This window comes from Mercenaria mercenaria, unplaced genomic scaffold, assembly GCF_021730395.1.
Source record: "Mercenaria mercenaria strain notata unplaced genomic scaffold, MADL_Memer_1 contig_1231, whole genome shotgun sequence".
In the NCBI taxonomy this organism is placed as follows: domain Eukaryota; kingdom Metazoa; phylum Mollusca; class Bivalvia; order Venerida; family Veneridae; genus Mercenaria; species Mercenaria mercenaria.
In genome coordinates this window covers 15,623-35,937 of record NW_026459212.1, presented here as the reverse complement: position 1 = coordinate 35,937, position 20,315 = coordinate 15,623, and the positions used below count along the sequence as shown (strand labels likewise).

General features: G+C 35.4%; 1 protein-coding gene across 1 annotated transcript in view; it reads left to right on the top strand.

Annotated features, from left to right (window-relative positions):
* The window catches only part of LOC128551531 (NADH dehydrogenase [ubiquinone] 1 alpha subcomplex subunit 6-like), a gene marked incomplete at its 5' end in the record, with an annotated part of 38,089 nt that extends 18,373 nt beyond the window's left edge, over positions 1-19,716 (top strand). Inside the window, 2 exons of the mRNA XM_053532423.1 lie at positions 7,079-7,194; positions 19,415-19,716. Coding sequence (XP_053388398.1) covers positions 7,079-7,194; positions 19,415-19,546 — 248 coding nt within the window. The remainder of the gene's footprint in view (positions 1-7,078; positions 7,195-19,414) is intronic.
* Positions 19,717-20,315: the final 599 nt, after the last annotated feature.

Below are 20,315 nucleotides of genomic sequence, written 5' to 3'. Positions count from 1 at the left end.
GGGAAGTTTGATTTGGTTTTCCGACTAGCTTTTTTGTAATAAAATAGCTTAGAATATCACGTTTCACGACTTGAATTACAGGAAATTTAAATCCTGAACTCCTGAAAATGAATGTTGCCTCTCGTCGGGCTTATCATCCAAAACAATGATTGTAAAAAACCGTTAATATAATTCATCAATAATGATAAAGATTTTCTTTTTATTTTTTCCCTAGAGTTTTGAAGTAAATGAAATTAAGAAAACAGATTTCCAAATGGGGAAATTTGTAAATATCACAGTCAATTATTCTTACGTACAGCACCTATGTAATAATGACTGTGACTCAATGCAGACTTGGAGCGCCGGTATAAATTACAGTCTCCGGTACATACCGGATTAACTAAATTTGAACGAGAATATCTTAAATGTATATATTTTGTAACCATGGTGATACTAACCCTAACCTTTAGTCAGTATTTTATGCATATTGTACACTAAATGCATGCGGACATGCAAAAATATGCATATTTTTGCCGTGCGCTAGAACTGATAATCACTTTCGGGCATGCGCAGCAGACCGCTCCAAGTCTGCAATGAGTTACATCGATGTAATAATACTTGACTGTGATATTTACAAATATTGAGCGATTTCAATTCAACGCCGATTTTTCTAGTTAATTATCGTTATAATACATCAAAATGATATTTTTATGTTGAAATATATTACAAATATCCATAATCTACGAAGATTTGATCATTCCTATCAAGATTTGGGTAGATTTGGGTAAGATTTGGGTAGATTTGGGTAAGATTTGGGTAGATTTGGGTATTTCGTGCCGCCGCTTACGTTGCGGCTATTTCGTCAAAATTTCCTTTGATCGATTTATTTCTCATTGATAAAAACACCCGTAAGGCGTTCGTGGACCATAATTTAAACTTCTCAAGCGTCATATCACTTAAATCTGCCATTATCAGAGTCAAAAACCAACAAATTCTACAGAGTAACTTTCAACACTTCATTAGGCAATATCCAATATGGCGGACTATTGATTTTTTACTCGAACATCCGGGTACTTGATCGTTTATCGATCGAGCGCTCGAAACTGTCTAGACGTGTAGCTCTAATACCCTGTTCAGACTACATCCCTGTGACATAAGTTTTCAACGACATAAGGAATCAATAGTCCAAATAGGACGTTTCGGGACAGCGTGATAACTTTTGACTGTCGCTGTCACCGTCATGTCCAAACTTATTCTGCATATTTCTGTAAGGAAATCCCCAATTAAAATCCATTGGGAACGTTTTCTGGTACATGTACAAAGTAGGCCTATTTGTAATGATTACATCTCTGATATGGATTTATGTTGATTTTAAAGCATAAACTTGCCTCGCTGACATTTTATGAATGTATATTTTTAGCTCACCTGTTTTGTGATCGCTCGATGGGGTCATCTGGGGTCAAAAACTAGGTCACTAAGCAGGGATCACTTTTGGCCTCGATTTCACGATATTCTCGCATTATTTTGGTGAAAATCGCATAAATTTTGCTCAAATGCGCTTAAAAATCGCATCCGCGTGGCCGTAGATCTTTTTGCCGAAATTGCAACTTTTCACTGCAATGCTGTCTTGCCGTTACTTAATATTCGTATGACGTTCATTTAGGCGCTTGAATTTCGCTTTTATCTCCATAGAGCGTCCGATGATTATGACTACCAGACAAAAATAATCTGTTTTCGCGATGTTTCAAAATACCACTGAAACAGAAATTTAAGCATTTGGAAGGCCAAACTTTCTGCCTCCATTCGGGCGGATGAATAGCGATGAGAATAACAAGATGGTAGAGAAACCCCCGGTGAAGTCCCTTCATAAAAAACTCTGAACGCCCGAATTTCCAAACGAAATGGTTGAGGGTAGGGTTATAAATAAGTTTGACATTAAAATTGTTTTGACCTAATGGAAGTGTATCAAGTCCAGAAAGATTAAAACATAACTGAACTTCAACTTTGACAAAGCAGCTTTGAAGTAAAATCATTAGGGGAAAAATGCATGTGGACCCAAGACTTGGTTACAACTTTCATCAACCTATTCAGCAATTCCTGGCACTGAATTTTAGAGTTGTTAAAGGTGTCTCTGAAAGGAACTGTTTTGTTTATTTACAAGATAATTGTTCTTACAAATAAACAGATCATGATGTTTGCTTTTCAGTGTAATAAAAGCTGTCCGCCAATGTAAAATCCCATTATAAAAAGAAAAAATCCCATTCATTTTGTCAAAAATCTCATTGATTCAAGGCAAATGGGAATTAATCTCATAATAGTATCTGCCAAAAGTGATCCCTGACTAAGTCAAATCAAAGAAAAACCTTGTGTATGCGATGGAGGCTGTATTTTTCAATTGATCTTCATGAATTTTGGTCAGAATGATAACCTTGATGAAGTCTAGGCCAGTTTCTTAAATGGGTCATCTTGGGTCAAAAACTAGGTCACTAGGTCAAATCAAAGAAAAAACTTGTGTATGCGATAAAGGCTGTATTTTTCAATTGATTTTCATGAAATTTGGTCAGAATGATTGCCTTGATGAAATCTAGGTAGAGTTTTGGTTAAGTTTTTGTATGTAAGCTGGTATCTCAGCAACCACTTGTGGGAATGGATTGAAACTTCACACACTTATTCACTGTGATAAACTGACCTACATTGCACAGGTTCCATAACTCTATTTTGCTTTTTACAAAATTATGCCCCTTTTTCGACTAGAATATTTTGGTTAAGGTTTTGTATGTAAGCTGGTATCTTAGTACTCACTAATTGGAATGGATTGAAACTTCACACACTTATTCACTGTCATGATCTGACATGCACAAAGCAGGTCCCATAACTTTATTTTGCTTTTTTTCAAAATTATGCCCCTTTTTCAACATGGAAACTTTTGGTTAAGTTTTTGTATGTAAGCTGGTATCTCAGTATCCACTTATGGGAAAGGATTGAAATTTCACACACTTGTTCACTGTCATGATATGACATGCAATGCAAAGGGTCAATAACTCAACTTCGCATTTTACAAAATTATGCCCCTTTTTCAACTTAGGAGTTTTTGGTTAAATTCCTATATGTTAGCTGGTATTTCAGTACCCACTAATGGGAATGGATTGAAACTTCACACACTTGTCCACTGTCATGAGCTGATAAGCACTATGCAGGTTCCATAACCCTATTTTGCTTTTTTATTAAATTATGTCCCTTTTTCGACTTCCGTATTCATTCAATCGACAAGGCTGTTGAATAGTCGAGCGTTGCTGTCCTCCGACAGCTCTTGTTTTTAGCTCACCTGTCACAAAGTGACAAGGTGAGCTTTTGTGATCACGTGGCGTCCGACATCCGTCCATGCGTGCGTTCGTGCGTGCATAAACTTTTGCTTGTGACCACTCTAGAGGTCACATTTTTCATGGGATCTTTATGAAAGTTGGTCAGAATGTTCATCTTGATGATATCTAGGTCAAGTTCGAAACTGGGTCACGTGCGGTCAAAAACTAGGTCAGTAGGTCTAAAAATAGAAAAACCTTGTGACCTCTCTAGAGGCCATATTTTTCATGAGATCTTCATGAAAATTGGTCAGAATGTTCACCTTGATGATATCTAGGTAAAGTTCGAAACTGGGTCACGTGCGGTCAAAAACTAGGTCAGTAGGTCTAAAAATAGAAAAACCTTGTGACCTCTCTAGAGGCCATATTTCTCAATGGATCTTCATGAAAAGTAGTCAGAATGTTCACCTTGATGATATCTAGTTCAAGTTCGAAACTGGGTCACGTGCGGTCTAAAACTAGGTCAGTAGGTCTAAAAATAGAAAAACCTTGTGACCTCTCTAGAGGCCATATTTCTCAATGGATCTTCATGAAAATTGGTCAGAATGTTCACCTTGATGATATCTAGGTCAAGTTCGAAACTGGGTCATGTGGGGTCAAAAACTAGGTCAGTAGGTCTAAAAATAGAAAAACCTTGTGATCTCTTTAGAGGCCATATTTCTCAATGGATCTTCATGAAAATTGGTCAGAATGTTCACCTTGATGATATCTAGGGTAAGTTCGAAACTGGGTCACATGCGGTCAAAAACTAGGTCAGTAGGTCTAAAAATAGAAAAACCTTGTGACCTCTCTAGAGGCCATATTTTTCAATGGATCTTCATGAAAATTGGTGAGAATGTTCACCTTGATGATATCTAGGTTCGGTTTGAAACTGGGTTACGTGCAATCAAAAACTAGGTCAGTAGGTCGAAAAATAGAAAAACATTGTGACGTCTCTAGAGGCCATGTTTCTCAATGGATCTTCATGAAAATTGATCAGAATGTTCCTCTTGATGATATCTAGGCCAATTTCGAAACTGGGTCACATGGGGTCAAAAACTAGGTCAGTAGGTCTAAAAATAGAAAAACCTTGTGACCTCTCTAGAGGCCATATTTCTCAATGGATCTTCATGAAAATTGGTGAGAATGTTCACCTTGATGATATCTAGGCCAAGTTCGAAACTGGGTCACGTGCGGTCAAAAACTAGGTCGTTAGGTCAAATAATAGAAAAACCTTGTGACCTCTCTAGAGGTCATATTTTTCAATGGATCTTCATGAAAATTGGTCAGAATTTTTTATCTTGATGATATCTAGGTCACATGTGCTCAAAAACTAGGTCACTATGTCAAATAATAGAAATAACGACGTCGTACTCTGTTCAACACTGGGTCATGTGGGGATAGGTGAGCGATTCAGGACCATCATGGTCCTCTTGTTTTATCAAGGGAGACTTTTCGGAAATTATTTTTGTGTCAAAAAATGAATACAAATAAGGGGGTTATGCCTTTAGAGCATCAGTAAGTTGATTTCTAACATCACTGACCATGTTTAAAGCATAAAAAGTGGAGTTTTGCAACTTTTGTTAAAAAGTTGAAAAAAATATTCTCCAAGGCCATAAAAACATTTAGGGTCGGGCCAAAAATTTAGGGTAGGTCGGGATACCGGAAACAATTTTTTTTTACGCCTTACTAGATCAAATAAAAGAAAAACCTTGTGTATGCGATAGAGGCTGTATTTTGCAATTGATCTTCATGAAATTCGGTCAGAATGATTGCCTTGATGAAATCAAGGTAAGTTCGAATATGGGTCATCTGGGGTCAAAAACTAGGTCACTAGGTCAAATCAAAGGAAAACTTTGTGTATGCGATAGAGGCTGTATTTTTCAATTGATCTTCCTGAACGTAATTCGGAATGATTGCCTTGATGGAACCTAGGTAGAATTTGAATAAGGATCATCTAGGGTCAAAAAGTAGGTCACCCTAGGTTAGATAAAAAAAAAAACACCTCGTGTATGTGATAGCGGCTGTATTTTTCAACTGATCTTCATGAAATTTTGTCAGAATGATAGCCTTGATGAAATCTAGGTCAAGTTCGAATATGGGTCATCTGGGTTCAAAAACTGAGTCACTAGGTCAAATCAAGGCAAAACCTTGTGTATGCAATATGGGCTGCATTTTACTCTGTAGTTTTTATAAAATTTAGTCAAAATGGTTGCCTTGATGAAATCTAGGTCAAGTTCGAATATGGGTTGTCTAGGGTCAAAAACTAGGTCACTAGGTCAGATCAAAGAAAAACCTTGTGTATGCGATAGAGGCTGTATTTTTCAATTGATCTTCATGAAATTTGGTAAGAATGATTGCCTTGATGAAATCCAGGTCAAGTTCGAATATGGGTCATCTGGGGTAAAAAAAACTAGGTCAAATCAAAGAAAATACTTGTTTATACTCAAGATTTTTGCTCCAATTTTAATGATAATTGGTCAGAATATTTATTTCCATGAAATCACTAGGTCAAACATGTTTACACTGTTATGGTGTGTTATGGTGTTTTTCTCAGGTGAGCAACCTAGGGCGATCTTGGCCCTCTTGTTTAATGTCTTCGTTTTCCTAACAGTAAAATGCAGATAAGGGATGACAGCTATAAAATATCAGATCATAAAATCAGTCATACTGCCAGTCATGCTTAAAGTCTGTACCTTACATTGAATTTAGTACAAATCATCACCTATCACATGAAACAGATATTGATTTGCATTTTATCAACGTTTTAACCATATTCAACGCTATTTAATATATTTTCAGTGAGTTATTGGTAAGTCCTATTCAGATTTACGTTTAATGAATATTATTGATTGTTAAACTTTGGGCACCTGCTCGGTGCAACTCATGTTGACCTTTAGATCCTTTGGTTACTTCTGCGAAAAGGAGTCCTTTTCGCACTTTAGACGTACCGGGGTGATTTACTTAAATCAGTACTGTTGCCTGGAGCCGTAGGCTTGGCTGGAAATAATCCTGGTGGGTACTTTCATCGGCAATAACTACCTGTACCTTTTTTTAGTGTGAACACACATGAAATATTGTGGTTTTAAAATCTATTATTTGCTTTCCCACTAAATCTGACATTTTGGCAGGAGAACAGTGCATGGTTATCTTTAAATTAGTGTTTATGAACAACGGATGCAATAGATTCGAATTCTTTATCTTCTTATATCTGCATGCCTCCTTGTTTGTTGTCTTGATTTTTGTATTACAAAGCATTCCCTAAAACAACCATATTTCTGCATCCATGTTTACTTCCCATAATGCAACAATGCTTATAATATCATGCCTCAGTGGGATGTTGTTCAATGCCAATCTTAAAGGTCAAGTCCAAACTTAGTAGTGGGTCATACATTAAATTTTAGATCAGTCAAGTAGACATGGTTTTTAAGTTTTTAATCCACTTCAGAATAGTTCCATTTCAGTGTGTAAATGCACACTGTGAATTTGGTATGAGATGTATTACAATATGAGCTGCTCAGTCACAGGTATCTTCCAGCATCACAAATGATTTGATTAATGAATAATAATTGCACATAAAAATATTTGCTTGCAAGTTGCAGGAATGAAATATTTACTACAGAATAATTTTCTTGATTGTATCCTCGACAATCTCACAATTGTTCTCATTTAGTATCATCTGAAAACACTGAGCACTGCTCATTATAAATATATTTCCTGGAAAAGTAGCATTTTCAGATATTTGATTTTTTTTCTTCCAGTTAATGACTATGACCTAAATCTTTCTCCTGAACAATGTAAACTAAAGCTTAGGGAAGAATTCAACAAGAATCGCCATGTAACAGACATCAGAGTGATTGACATGCTGTGTATCAAGGTAAAATGGCTCAAGTTTTGTTATTTTAATATTTTTCTTTCAAAGTTGAAGTGGGGGCCTCCGTGACCGAGTGGTTAAGATCGCTGTCTTCAAATCACTTGCCCCTCATCAATGTGGGTTCGAGCCTCACTTGGGGCATTAGATTCTTCATGTGAGGAAGCCATCCAGCCGGCTCACGGAAGGTTGGTGGTTCTACCCAGGTGCCGGCTCGTGATGAAATAATGCATGGTGGGGCACCTGGGGTCTTCCTCCACCATCAAAGCTGGAAAGTCTTAACGTTAAACCCAACAAAATAAATAAAAAATAATTCAAAGTTGAAGTGATAAATTTTATTATTATTTGTCATATACAAAGAAGATCTTATGTGTCTTTTCAGATAGAATTAATCAAATGTGAGGCTCTACTGAGCATTTTATAATTTTTAGCTCACCTAAGCACCTAAGTACAAAGTGCTCAAGGTGAGCTGTTGTGATCGCGCTATGCCTGTTTTCCATCTGTTGTCATATTATTGCCCCAATCTTCATGAAACTTGGTCAGAATGTTACCCTAATCAAGTCAAGGACAAGTTGGATCTTCATAAGATTTTGTCAGAATGAATTTCTCTATCAGATCTAGATCAAGATTAAAATTGGGTTGCATGAGGTCAAAATCTGTGTAACTACATCAAATCATAGAAAACCTTGTTGAAATTCTAGAGGCCACATTTTTCAGTTGATCCTTATAATATGTTGTCACTGTGTTTGTCTCTATGAAATCAAGGTAAAGTTCAAAACTGGATTACCTGAGGTAAAACTAGGTCACTGGTCAAATCATAACCATATTAATACTTAAGAGTGCACATTTTCTACTTTATTAGCGCACCTGAGCAATGCTCAGGAGAGTTTTTGTGATCGCTCGATGTCCGGCTTCCATCGTCTGTCTGCCTGTCTGTCGTCTGTTGTCTGTCAACATTTAGTTTGTGTATGCGATAGAGGCTGTATTTTTCAACTGATCTTCATGAAATTTTGTCAGAATGATTGCCTTGATGAAGTCTAGGCCAGTTTCGAAAGTGGTTCATCTGGGGTCAAAAACTAGGTCACTAGGTCAAATCAAAGAAAAAACTTGTGTCTGCGATAGAGGCTGTATTTTTCAACTGATATTCATGAAATTTGGTCAGAATGATTGCCTTGATAAAATCTAGGTCAGTTTCGAAAATGGGTCATCTGGGATCAAAAACTAGGTCACTAGGTCAAATCAAAGAAAAACCTTGTGTATGTGATAGAGGCTGTATTTTTCAACTGATCTTCATGAAATTTTGTCAGAATAATTACCTTGATAACATCTAGACCAGGTTCGAAAATGGTTCACCTGGGGTCAAAAACTAGGTCCCAGGTCAAATCAAAGAAAAACCTTGTGTATGCGATAGAGGCTGTATTTTTAAGTTGATCTTCATGAAATTTGGTCAGAATGATTGCCTTGATGAAAACTAGATCAAGTTTGAATATGGGTCATCTGAGGTCAAAAACTAGGTCACTGTCAAATTATAGAAAAATCTTGTGTATGCGATAGAAGAAGAAGAAGAATCTTTTTATTTCGACTTGTACAATGTACATCATCATAAATACATACAAATTTAAATTTACAGCCAATTCCTATGTCACTATGACTATGAAAGTAATACAGTATCAAATAATAACCGTTGCTGCATCTAAATAACAAAAGATGAAAAGAAAGCAATACAGAGGATGAAATGTAATTAATTGTGTAACAATGATATTCTATGAGTAAGAGCTAGTTTAATATATTTCGCCAAGTTAAGTAATATTGATCTATTATCAGACATTAACATATCAATAAATTTTTGCATACTCGGTCTTGTATAATAATAACTTTTAATGTATTTTTTTCTTATATCAGAATGACATGGACACTTAATTATAAAATGAAATTCATCTTCAATATCACGTGTGTTGCAATAAGTACAATAACGCTCATTTCTTTCTATTCTGTTTATACCATATCTGCCAGTATGTATTCGTAGTGAGTGTGAAGACACTCGGATTCTACTAAGGAAATGTCTTAAGTTGCATGGTAAAATATCTAGATACGTTTCACATTTAAATACTGGTTTTATATTATTGTAAAGATTTAACACAGAACTATTTTGCTTATCAGCATGCCATCTTTGAATGAAACTGTCAACCAGACGTTGTTTAAATAACATTATAAACATGTCACAAGAAACACTTTGAGGATATTCCCAGACATAATTGAATCCATAATCAAATAAAAGTTTTTTTTACATCTGTCACCCAGTTACGTTTTCCATTAATACAATCAATATATGCTATTTTATACACTTCATTTAGAATAATATTGTCAGTATTCAATATTTTAAACCAATATTTCATAATATTAACATATCTCGAAATGTACAAAGGGTAACGAGCAAGTTCGCCATAAACAGCTGCATTAGAGGTATTCATTCTGACGTTAAGTATTTTCTTGCAAAATTTAAGATGAATTCTTTCTATTTCTTTAGATTTACTACAACCCCAAATTTCTGATGCATAATTTAAGATAGACCCTACAAAGGAATCAAACAGCTGACAAAGTAGTTTTGGTTTAAGTTTATACTTAAAACAATGATATAATAAAGTATTTAATGCTTTCAAGGCCTTGCCAACTAAATGTTCTTGATTTAATGCAAAGTTTCCTGTATAGTTAAAAACCGTACCAAGGTAATTGAAATCATTTACAACTTCAAGTTTACTACCATTATACAAAAATTCCTCATTATGTAATATTCCACCTCGTTTTCGAAACACCATTACTTTAGTCTTTTCTACATTAACTTCTAAACTCCATTTTTTACAATATACATTCAACAATTTTAAACTTTCGTTAATTTCTTTAACTGAATTTCCAAGGATAACCATATCATCTGCAAAAAGTAACAGTATTAAAACAATATCGTTGATTTTAAGACCACAGTTTACATCCTGTTCCAAAAACAGCTCTAAGTCATCAATAAAAAGGGAAAATAAAACAGGTGAAATTACCTCCCCTTGACGCAACCCTATAGCACATTCAAAAAAATCAGAATAACTATTACATGACTTTACACATGATTTCACTTTTCCATACATATCCCTAATAATCCGCAATAATTTACCTCTTATACCACATCTATATAATTTCAGCCATAGGGCGTTTCTATAAATAGAATCAAAAGCCTTTTTCAGGTCAACAAAAACACAGTGTAAACGCTTGTTTTCATTTATATATTTCTGAACTACAGTTAACAAAGTGAACAATGCGTCAATGGTTGATTTTCCTTTTCTGAAACCAAATTGCGCGTCTGACAGTAAATTATTTTCCTCACAATAATCCATAATTCTTTTATTTAAAACAGTTGTAAATAATTTTGACATACAACTCACTAATGTAATTCCCCTATAATTATTAACAGTATCTTTATTACCCTTTTTATACGCCCGTTTGAAAAACGGGACGTATTATGGGAACGCCCCTGGCGGGCGGATGGGCGGGCGGGCGGGCGGGCGGGCGGGCGGGCGGCGTCCAGAGACCTTGTCCGGAGCATATCTTCTACATGCATGGAGGGATTTTGATGAAACTTGGCACAGTTGTTCACCATCATGAGACGGAGTGTCATGCGCAAGAACCAGGTCCCTAGGTCTAAGGTCAAGGTCACACTTAGAGGTCAAAGGTCAAATTCAAGAATGACTTTGTCCGGAGCATATCTTCTTCATGTATGGAGGGATTTTGATGAAAGTTGGCACAATTGTTCATCATCATGAGACGGAGTGTCATGCGCAAAAACCAGGTCCCTAGGTCTAAGGTCAAGGTCACACTTAGAGGTCAAAGGATACAAGAATGAAAAATTCAAGAATGACTTTGTCCGGAGCATATCTTCTTCATGCATGGAAGGATTTTGATGTAGCTTGGCACAGTTGTTCACCATAATGAGAGGGAGTGTCATGCGCAAGAACCAGGTTCCTAGGTCTAAGGTCAAGGTCACACTTAGAGGTCAAAGGATACAAGAATGAAAACTTTGTCCGGAGCATATCTTCTTCATGCATGAAAGGACTTTGATGTAGCTTGGCAAAATTGTTCACCATCATGAGACGGAGTGTCATGCGCAAGAACCAGGTCCCTAGGGGTAAGGTCAAGGTCACACTTAGAGGTCAAAGGATACAAGAATGAAAACTTTGTCCGGAGCATTTCTTCTTCATGCATTGAGGGATTTTGATACAACTTGGCACAAATGTTCACAAGCATGAGACGGAGTGTCATGCGCAAGAACCAGGTCCCTCGGTCTAAGGTCAAGGTCACACTTAAAGGTCAAAGGTCAGATACAAGAATGACTTTGTCTGGAGCATTTCTTCTTCATGCATGGAGGGATTTTGATGTAACTTGGCACAATTGTACACCATCATGAGACGGAGTGTTATGCACTGGTCCCTTCTTTTGAATTACTTCCCTTTGCTGTTACTATAAATAGCTTATATTGTAACTTTTTCATTACAAGTCGTAGGGAAAAATCGAGACCACTTTTCTGTAGTACAACATGCATGTTACATCCAATTCTGAGGTGTATTTTGAGCTATCTCTACCTGGTAAGGATTTTTGTGTGGACTTGTAATTTTTTTTTTTTTCGATTTTTTTTTTTTTTTTTTTTTCTTTAAAGATTAACTTCCCTTAGTTGTTACTATAAATAACTTACATTGTAACTTTTTTATAATTGACCGTAGGGAAAAACCAAGACCACTTTTCTGTGGTACAACATTGATGTTACTTTCAAATTTTGGGTGTATTTTAAGGTATCTCTACCTGGTAAGGATTTTTTTTGTGGACTTAGAAAAATAAAAGAATTACAATAATTTCTAAAAAAAAACAACATTGTAAACAACTAGAAAATTAAAATTCCATTTGCAAATACAGGTGCTAGTGTAAACAAATTTGCTGTGACGGGCGTATATTGTGACATTCTGCACCCTTGTTATGTAATGGTATAATAACACCTTGAGTCCACTGTTCAGGAAAAAATCCACTATCAAGAATATAATTAAATATATCACAAAGGTGTGAAGCTAAAATATCTACAGATTCTATAAAATACTCATTTAACAAAAAATCGTTTCCCGGAGATTTATTTGTTTTTAAAGATTTTACGGCATTCAAAATTTCATCAACAATAATAGGTCGGTCTAAAATTTCATCCGCATTTTCAAACGAATTAAAATCATTATTAGCTTCAAAATTCTCAGCTTCCTGGTTTATTGTGGTAGCAATATCTTTTTCTAACTCAGAAAAATACTTGAAAAATGTCTCAACTGATATATTATTGGTGGTTTTATTCTGATCTTTGAAATATTTCCAGAATTCTCTAGGGTTTGTAAATCTAAGTTTCTCTATGCGCGACATTTTTTTCAATTCAAAACTTCTTCGTTTTTTCTTAATAATACTCTTATATCGACCTTTTAACAAAAATAACTCTTCTCTGTTTACTCCAGTTTTACATCTATTAAAAACATGTAGTGCATCAGTATAACGTTGCCTTGCTTGAATGCACTCGTAATCAAACCATTCCTTATTTCTATTTGTTAACCGGTTATCTGAAAAGGAACATGTATTATTCTTTTCAACAGATTTACAAAACAATGGATTAGCTACGCCCTGTATTATAGTCGTAAAATCTAGTATTAAGCTATCAGTCGATGTCCTGTCATTTAAGTTTACACCATTTAGCAAAGAATTAAAATCACTCAATTTTCCTATAAGCCCTGAACGAAAATCATTTTTTAAATCCCCTGACCATTTATATTTAGTAAATGTTTCATTTTCTGTGCCCGAATATCCATTTGTAAACTTATTACTATATAAGTTAAAAGAAATAGGACAATGGTCACTCCACTCCGTTAGTTCGTGCACCTTGAAATCACCGAGGCTTGAAAAGAAACATTCCTTTGTCAATAAATAGTCTATTACAGAGCACCCTTTTCTTGAATAAAATGTGAATGCACCGTTATCATGATCATGACCAAGACGACCGTTAACTAGGCGCAATCCAGTAGATTTACATAGATCAAGTAGTCTACAACCGAAACTGTTACAATTTTTATCGGCGGAGGCCCGTGCAATGGGTATATCCGGAAAATACAAATCATGATCCAAATGTTCATTATAAACATCACACACAATGAAATCATTTCTAGTTCCGACACGACTGTTCCAGTCCCCAACTAAGTACACAGCACCGTCATTTTCAAAATCAAATATGTCATTTTGTATCACATCGAATAAGTCTACATTACAAACATTATATGCAGGCGAATCTTCACACCAGAGATAGACCCCACAAAGAAACACATCTTTTTCAAAATGGAAAAAATCCTTACACAGCTTCAGCCATATAACAGTATCCAAGTGATTACGCACAATTTCAATACCATTTCTAAGTATATTTTTAAAATAGACAGCAACACCTCCACTACATCTTTTTGAACTCCGGTGCTGAAATTTTCTATAAAAATTATAGGACTCATACCCATCGATATCGATTTTGCTACTTTTATTGGCCCACGATAGAGACTGTATTTTTCAATTGATTTTCATGAAATTTGGTCAGAATGATTGCCTTGATGGAATCTAGGTCAGGTTTGAATATGGGTAATCTGGGGTCAAAAACTAGGTCACCAGGTCAAATCACAGAAAAACCATGTGTATGTGATACAAGCTGTATTTTTCAATTGATCTTCATGAAATTACGTTAGAATGATTGCCTTGATGAAATCTAGGTCGAGTTTGAATTTGGGTCATCTGAGTTAAAAAAAAAGGTCACTAGGTCAAATCAAAGAAAAACCTTGTGTATGTGAAAGAGACTGTATTTTTCAATTAGTCTTCATGAAATTTGGTCAGAATGATTGACTTGATGAAATCTGGGTCGAGTTTGAATATGGGTCATCTGGGGTCAAAAAGTAGGTCACTAGGTCAAATCAAAGAAAAACCTTGAGTTTTCGATAGAGGCTTTTTTTTTTCAAGAGGTCTTGATGAAATTTTGTCAGAATGATTGCCTTGATAAAATCTAGATCAAGTTCGAATATGGGTCATCTGGGGTCAAAAACTAGGTCATATCTAAGAAAATACTTGTTTAAACTCAAGAGACCATATTTTAAGTCCAATCTTAATGAAAATTGGCCAAAATATTTGTTTCCATGAAATCACTAGGTCAAACATGTTTACATTGTTATGGTGTGTTTCTCAGGTGAGCGACCAAGGGCGATCTTGGCCCTCTTGCCATTGTATATCTTTATGAGATGTAATTTAAATAATTTCAAGGAAATGTACCTTCAGTGACTCTATACAAAACTTATTCAAATTATTCCAGTTTGTTGAAAACATGGGCACTTTTTGTCCTCCCCCCATTTTTAGCTTGACTTTTTAAAGAAAAAGTAGAGCTAAGGGGTCGGCGTTGCCGTTGGTTAAAGTTTTTGATAAAGTCAAATATCTCTGTTACTATCAAAGTTTTTGACTTGAAACTTAAAATAGTTATTTTCTACCGAAGTCTACACCAGGAGAAATAATCCCCATAACTCTGATTTGAATTTTGACAGAGTTATGCCCCTTTTTAACATAGAAGTTTTTGGTTAAAGTTTTATAAAGATTTTACTGGCAAAGCCCTAATTCAGAGTCAGACACTGAGAAAAGTCGAGCATGCTGTCTTACAGACAGCTCTTTTTTGTGGGAGGTCCCTTCTTCCAAATTTGTGTCTTGCATATCTCAAAAAGTATTTGACAGGTCAACTGGGGGTCATCAAACCTTGCTGGATTGTCATTCAGGATGTGAAGTTGTACACCTTGCATTTTAATTGGAATTTCAGACAGCCAGACCAGAGTTATGGCTCATGATTTAGTCAAAATTATTAATAACAAGAGCTGTCGGAGGACATCAACGCTCGACTGTTCAACAGCCTTGTCAATTGAATGAATATTAAAGTCGAAAAAGGGGCATAATTTTGTAAAATTGCAAAACAGGGTTATGGAACCTGTAAAATGCATATCAGCTCATGACAATGTCCAGACAATTGTGTGAAGTTTCAATCCATTCCCATTAGTGGGAACTGAGATACCAGCTTACATACAAAAATCTTAACCAAAAACTGCTAAGTTGAAAAAGGGGCATAATTGTGTAAAAATGCAAAGTAGGGTTATGGAATCTGTTCACTGCATGTCAGATCATCACAGTAAACAAGTGTGTGAAGTTTCAATCCATTCCCATTAGCGGGTACTGAGATACCAGTTTACATATAAAACTTTAACCAAAAATTTCAAAGTTGAATAAGGGGCATAATTTTGTAAAAAGGCAAAATAGGGTTATGGAGCCTGTGCATTGTAAGTCAGTTTATCACAGTGTATAAGTGTGTGAAGTTTCAATCCATTCCCATTAGTGGTTACTGAGATACCAAATTATATACAAAAACTTAACCAAATTGGGACGCCGACGCCGACACATGGGTGAGTCCAATAGCTCTACCTATTCTTTGAATAGTCGAGCTAAAAAGGTTTGTGTTGCATGTATCTTAAAAAGTATTTGATCTAGGTTTAGCATGTGCAGTTTATCACCTTGAGTTTTGTTTGAGATTTCACTCAACCAGACCAGAGTTTTGCCCTTGACTTAGTCAAACAATTGCATGAAAGGGCATGAAAGTTTGTGTTAAGTATTTAACAACATATATCATATAACTTTAGCAGATTGTTATATAGCATGTGAAGTTGTGTTCTGTTTTGGATGTCATTCAGACCAGTGTTATGGACCTTGACTTAGTGGAAAATAAACTTTATGTGCTACAAAGATTGTGTTGCATTTATTTTAAAAGAGTAGTTGACTTATGGTCATGAAACCATGTTGGATTATTATTCATCAAGTGATTTTTGTGCACCTTAGTTTTGTTTTGAATTTCTTTCTGCATTAAGGGCATCCATGTATCTCAAAACGCATTTCACTCAGAGTCATAAAACATTGGATGATTGTTATATAACACGTGAAGTTGCTCACCTGTTGGTCTGTTTGGGATTTCACTCAGCCAGACCAAAGTTGTGGTCCTTGACTTAATGTAAAATACACTGAAGTGCTTAAAAGTTTATGTTGCATATATCGTAAAAAATGTTTCACCTAGAGTCATGAAACCAAGTAGGCATGTAAATTTTTGCTCCAGAGTTAATTTTTAGCTCACCTGTCACATAGTGACAAGGTGAGCTTTTGTGATCACCCTTCGTCCGTGCGTGCACGCGTACGTCCGTCTGTCAACAATTTCTTGTCTGCACGATAGTGGTTTCATTATTGATTTTATTTTAACCAAACTTGCACACAACTTGTATCACCATAAGATGTCGGTTCTTTTCTTGAACTGGCCAGATCCCATTATGGGTTCCAGAGTTATGGCCCCTGAAAGGGCCAAAAATAGCTATTTTGACCTTGTCTGCACAATAGCAGCTTCATTTATAATTTGATTTTAACCAAACTTGCACAAAACGTGTGTCACCATAAGATCTTGGTTCCTTTCTTGAACTAGCCAGATCCCATTATGGGTATTAGAGTTATGGCCCCTGAAAGGGCCAGAATTAGCTATTTTGACCTTGTCTGCACAACAGCAGCTTCATTTATGATTTTATTTTAACCAAACTTGCACACAACTTGTATCACCATAGGATCCCGATTCCTTTTTTAAACTGGGGAGATTCCATTATGGGTTCCAGAGTTATGGCCTCTGAAAGGGCCAGAATTAGCTATTTTGACCTTGTCTGCACAATAGCAGCTTCATTTATGATTTGAATTTAATCAAACTTGCACAAAACTTGTATCACCATAAGATCTCGGTTCCTTTCTTGAACCGGCCAGATCCCATAATGGGGTCCAGAGTTATGGCCCCTGAATGGGCCAGAATTAGCTATTTTGACCTTGTCTGTACAATAGCAGGTTCATTTATGATTTGATTTTAACCAAACTTGCACACAACTTGTATCACCACAAGGTCTTGCTTCCTTTCTTGAACTGGCCAGATTCTGTCTTGGGTTCAAGAGTTATGGCCCCTTAAAGGTCCAAAATCGGCTATTTTGGCTTTTGCAGCCATGTAGAGATGTCATTTATGGTTTTATTTGATACAAACTTCCAAAATATCTTTAACAACAATAAATCTTGGATTCCATGACAAATCAGATCCAGTCGTAGGTTCCAGAGTTATTTTATATCTGATTACCTCCCCTGATTGTAATCAAAATGGATTTATATCAGTAAGTACTTATAGGACTTATTTGAAATTTCATTATTGTTATTAGTTGGACTGAGACAATCAGGGTAGATAACTATGGACTGATTTTATGTCAAATTACCTCCCTTTATTTCAAATTAAAATGGGTATATCTCCGTAACTAATGAAGATACTGATCTGAAATTTCATTTATGCCAACATATTTATTTGGCAGATCCTTCTTTTGTTCACTTACAATATTTTTTTTTTAAATTACTTCCCTTTTATGTTACCATAAATAGCTTATTTTTAGTAACTTTTTTATTATTGGCCATAGGGAAAAACCGAGACCACTTTTCTGTGGTACAACATGGATGGTACCTCCAATTTTTAGGTGTTTTTAGCTCATCTGATTTTTTGAAAAAAAAAAATGATGAGTTATTGTCATCACTTGAGCGGTTGTCGGCGTTGCCTGGTTAAGTTTTATGTTTAGGTCAGCTTTTCTCCTAAACTATCAAAGCTATTGCTTTGAAACTTGGAATACTTGTTCACCATCATAAGCTGACCCTGTATAGCAAGAAACATAACTCCATCTTGCTTTTTGCAAGATTTATGGTCCCTTTTGTACTTAGAAAATATCAGATTTCTTGGTTAAGTTTTATGTTTAGGTCAACTTTTCTCCTAAACTATCAAAGCTATTGCTTTGAAACTTGGAATACTTGTTCACCATCATAAGCAGACCCTGTACATCAAGAAATTAACTCCATCTTGCTTTTTGCAAGAATTATTGCCCCATTTGGACTTAGAAAATCAGTTTTCTTGGTTACGTTTTATGTTTAGGTCAGCTTTTATCCTAAACTATCAAAGCTATTGCTTTAAAACTTGCAACACTTGTTCACCATCATAAGCTGACCCTGTACAGCAAGAAACACAACTCCATCCTGCTTTTTGCAAGATTTATGGCCCCTTTTGGACTTAGAAAATATCAGATTTCTTGGTTAAGTTTTATGTTTAGGTCAACTTTTTCTCTTAAACTATCAAAGCTATTGCTTTGAAACTTGCAACACTTATTCACCATCATAAGCTGACCCTGTACAGCAAGCAACATAACTTCATCCTGGTTTTTGCAATAATAATTGCCCCTTTTGGACTTAGAAAATCATTTTCTTGGAATCATTTTCTTGGTTGAGTATTATGTTTAAGGCAACTTTTCCCATAAACTATCAAAGCTATTGCTTTAAAACTTGCAACAGTTTTTCACCATCATAAGTGGACACTGTACATCAAGAAACATAACTCTATCCTGCCTTTTGCAAGAATGATGGCCCTTTTTAGACTTAGAAAATCATGGGTAGAACAATATTTCTATTATACAAAAAAACTCAGATGAGCGTCAGCACCCGCAAGGCAGTGCTCTTGTTTGACATATCTGTACCTTGTAAGAATTTTTTTCTTCTTTTTGGTTAAATTTCTTCCCTTTGTTGTTCCTGTCCTTTGGATTTAGATATTTTTTCTGAGGACCTTCTTGTCCTCAAGTGCAATGATAACAGGTGAGCGATATAGGGCCATCATGGCCCTCTTGTTTTATCTTACTCTGCAAGATCAGAGTTATGGCCCTTGACTTTGTAAAAAAGTAAACTGCATAAAAGTTTGTGTCCCATGTATCTCAAAATGTACTTGACCTAGAGTCATCAAACATTACTGGATTTGTTTTGACTTCTTCTCATGTACTGTTAAATAGATCATCACTACACTTTGTAGCATAGCAGTATAAACTTTTCCCAGATTTTTTCTGTCCGTGGATGTGTAGCAGATTTACTGAATTGCTGAAGCAATGCTCAAAGGGACACTCAATATTAGAGGTCTTTAGGTATCATTAAAGCTGAGGTGTTGCAGTGTGACCTTAATAGCTTTAGTTTGATTGAAATCCCCTTAAATGCTTACCTTGACCATTTTCTGTCTTTGTTTTAGGGTCAGCAGGATCTTGAGGAGACGAAAAATGTATGGAAACAGGCAAATCACGTGATGGCATACTTCAAACCAACACACAATCCAAAACCTGATGACTTTATATCAAAATTTTACGATGGTCATGAACCATAAATTGTTTGCCTTTCATTCTTGTTATATTAGAATTAACTGTTGTATAGATGAAGCAATTCGAACTTTCTAGAATTTTTGTCAGACAGACTTGGCATTTTATTACCAGAATTTTTTGTGTTTTGTGAAATTTGGTAGTACAACGTATGTATCTGATTAAATTATAAAAAATGTGTTTTATACTTTTTCATTTGATATATATGTAAACACTTCCTTGCTTAGTCGTTTTCAAGAGTTAACTTTAATGTCACTGCAAGTATCTGCCAGAACTTTTTCCCAATTGGCCTAATATTTACCCTAACAATTTTGTTCTTATGTTAATTCCATCTGCTAGAATTTCTTGAATCATTTAAAGAAGTGAAAGAATTTTCAAAATCGGCTTAAAAATGAGAAAGTTATGAGCATTTAAATATTTGATCAAAATGGTGGCCATTTTGTTTCCACAGCAACAAAAAACAAAATGGCGGATTTTTTAAAATGTCTAGATACATATCTGAACTGTATTTACTTATTTCTGTAAAACAATTTTACTACCTTTTCAAGCTATAATGAAAGAAATTACCATGTTTTACATCTTATACTCAAGAAACATATGATTCTGTTTAAAAGGTTGTTTGTTAAATAAAGAATTCAGCAGTGTGCAAATGACGTCATAAACACACTAAATGGCTGCCTCCATGATCAGCCATTTTCTAAAATTTTAAACTGCCATATCTTTTTCAATAGTTATCCGATTTTAAAAATTCTGTCAGCGTTATGAAAGACTTGAGAA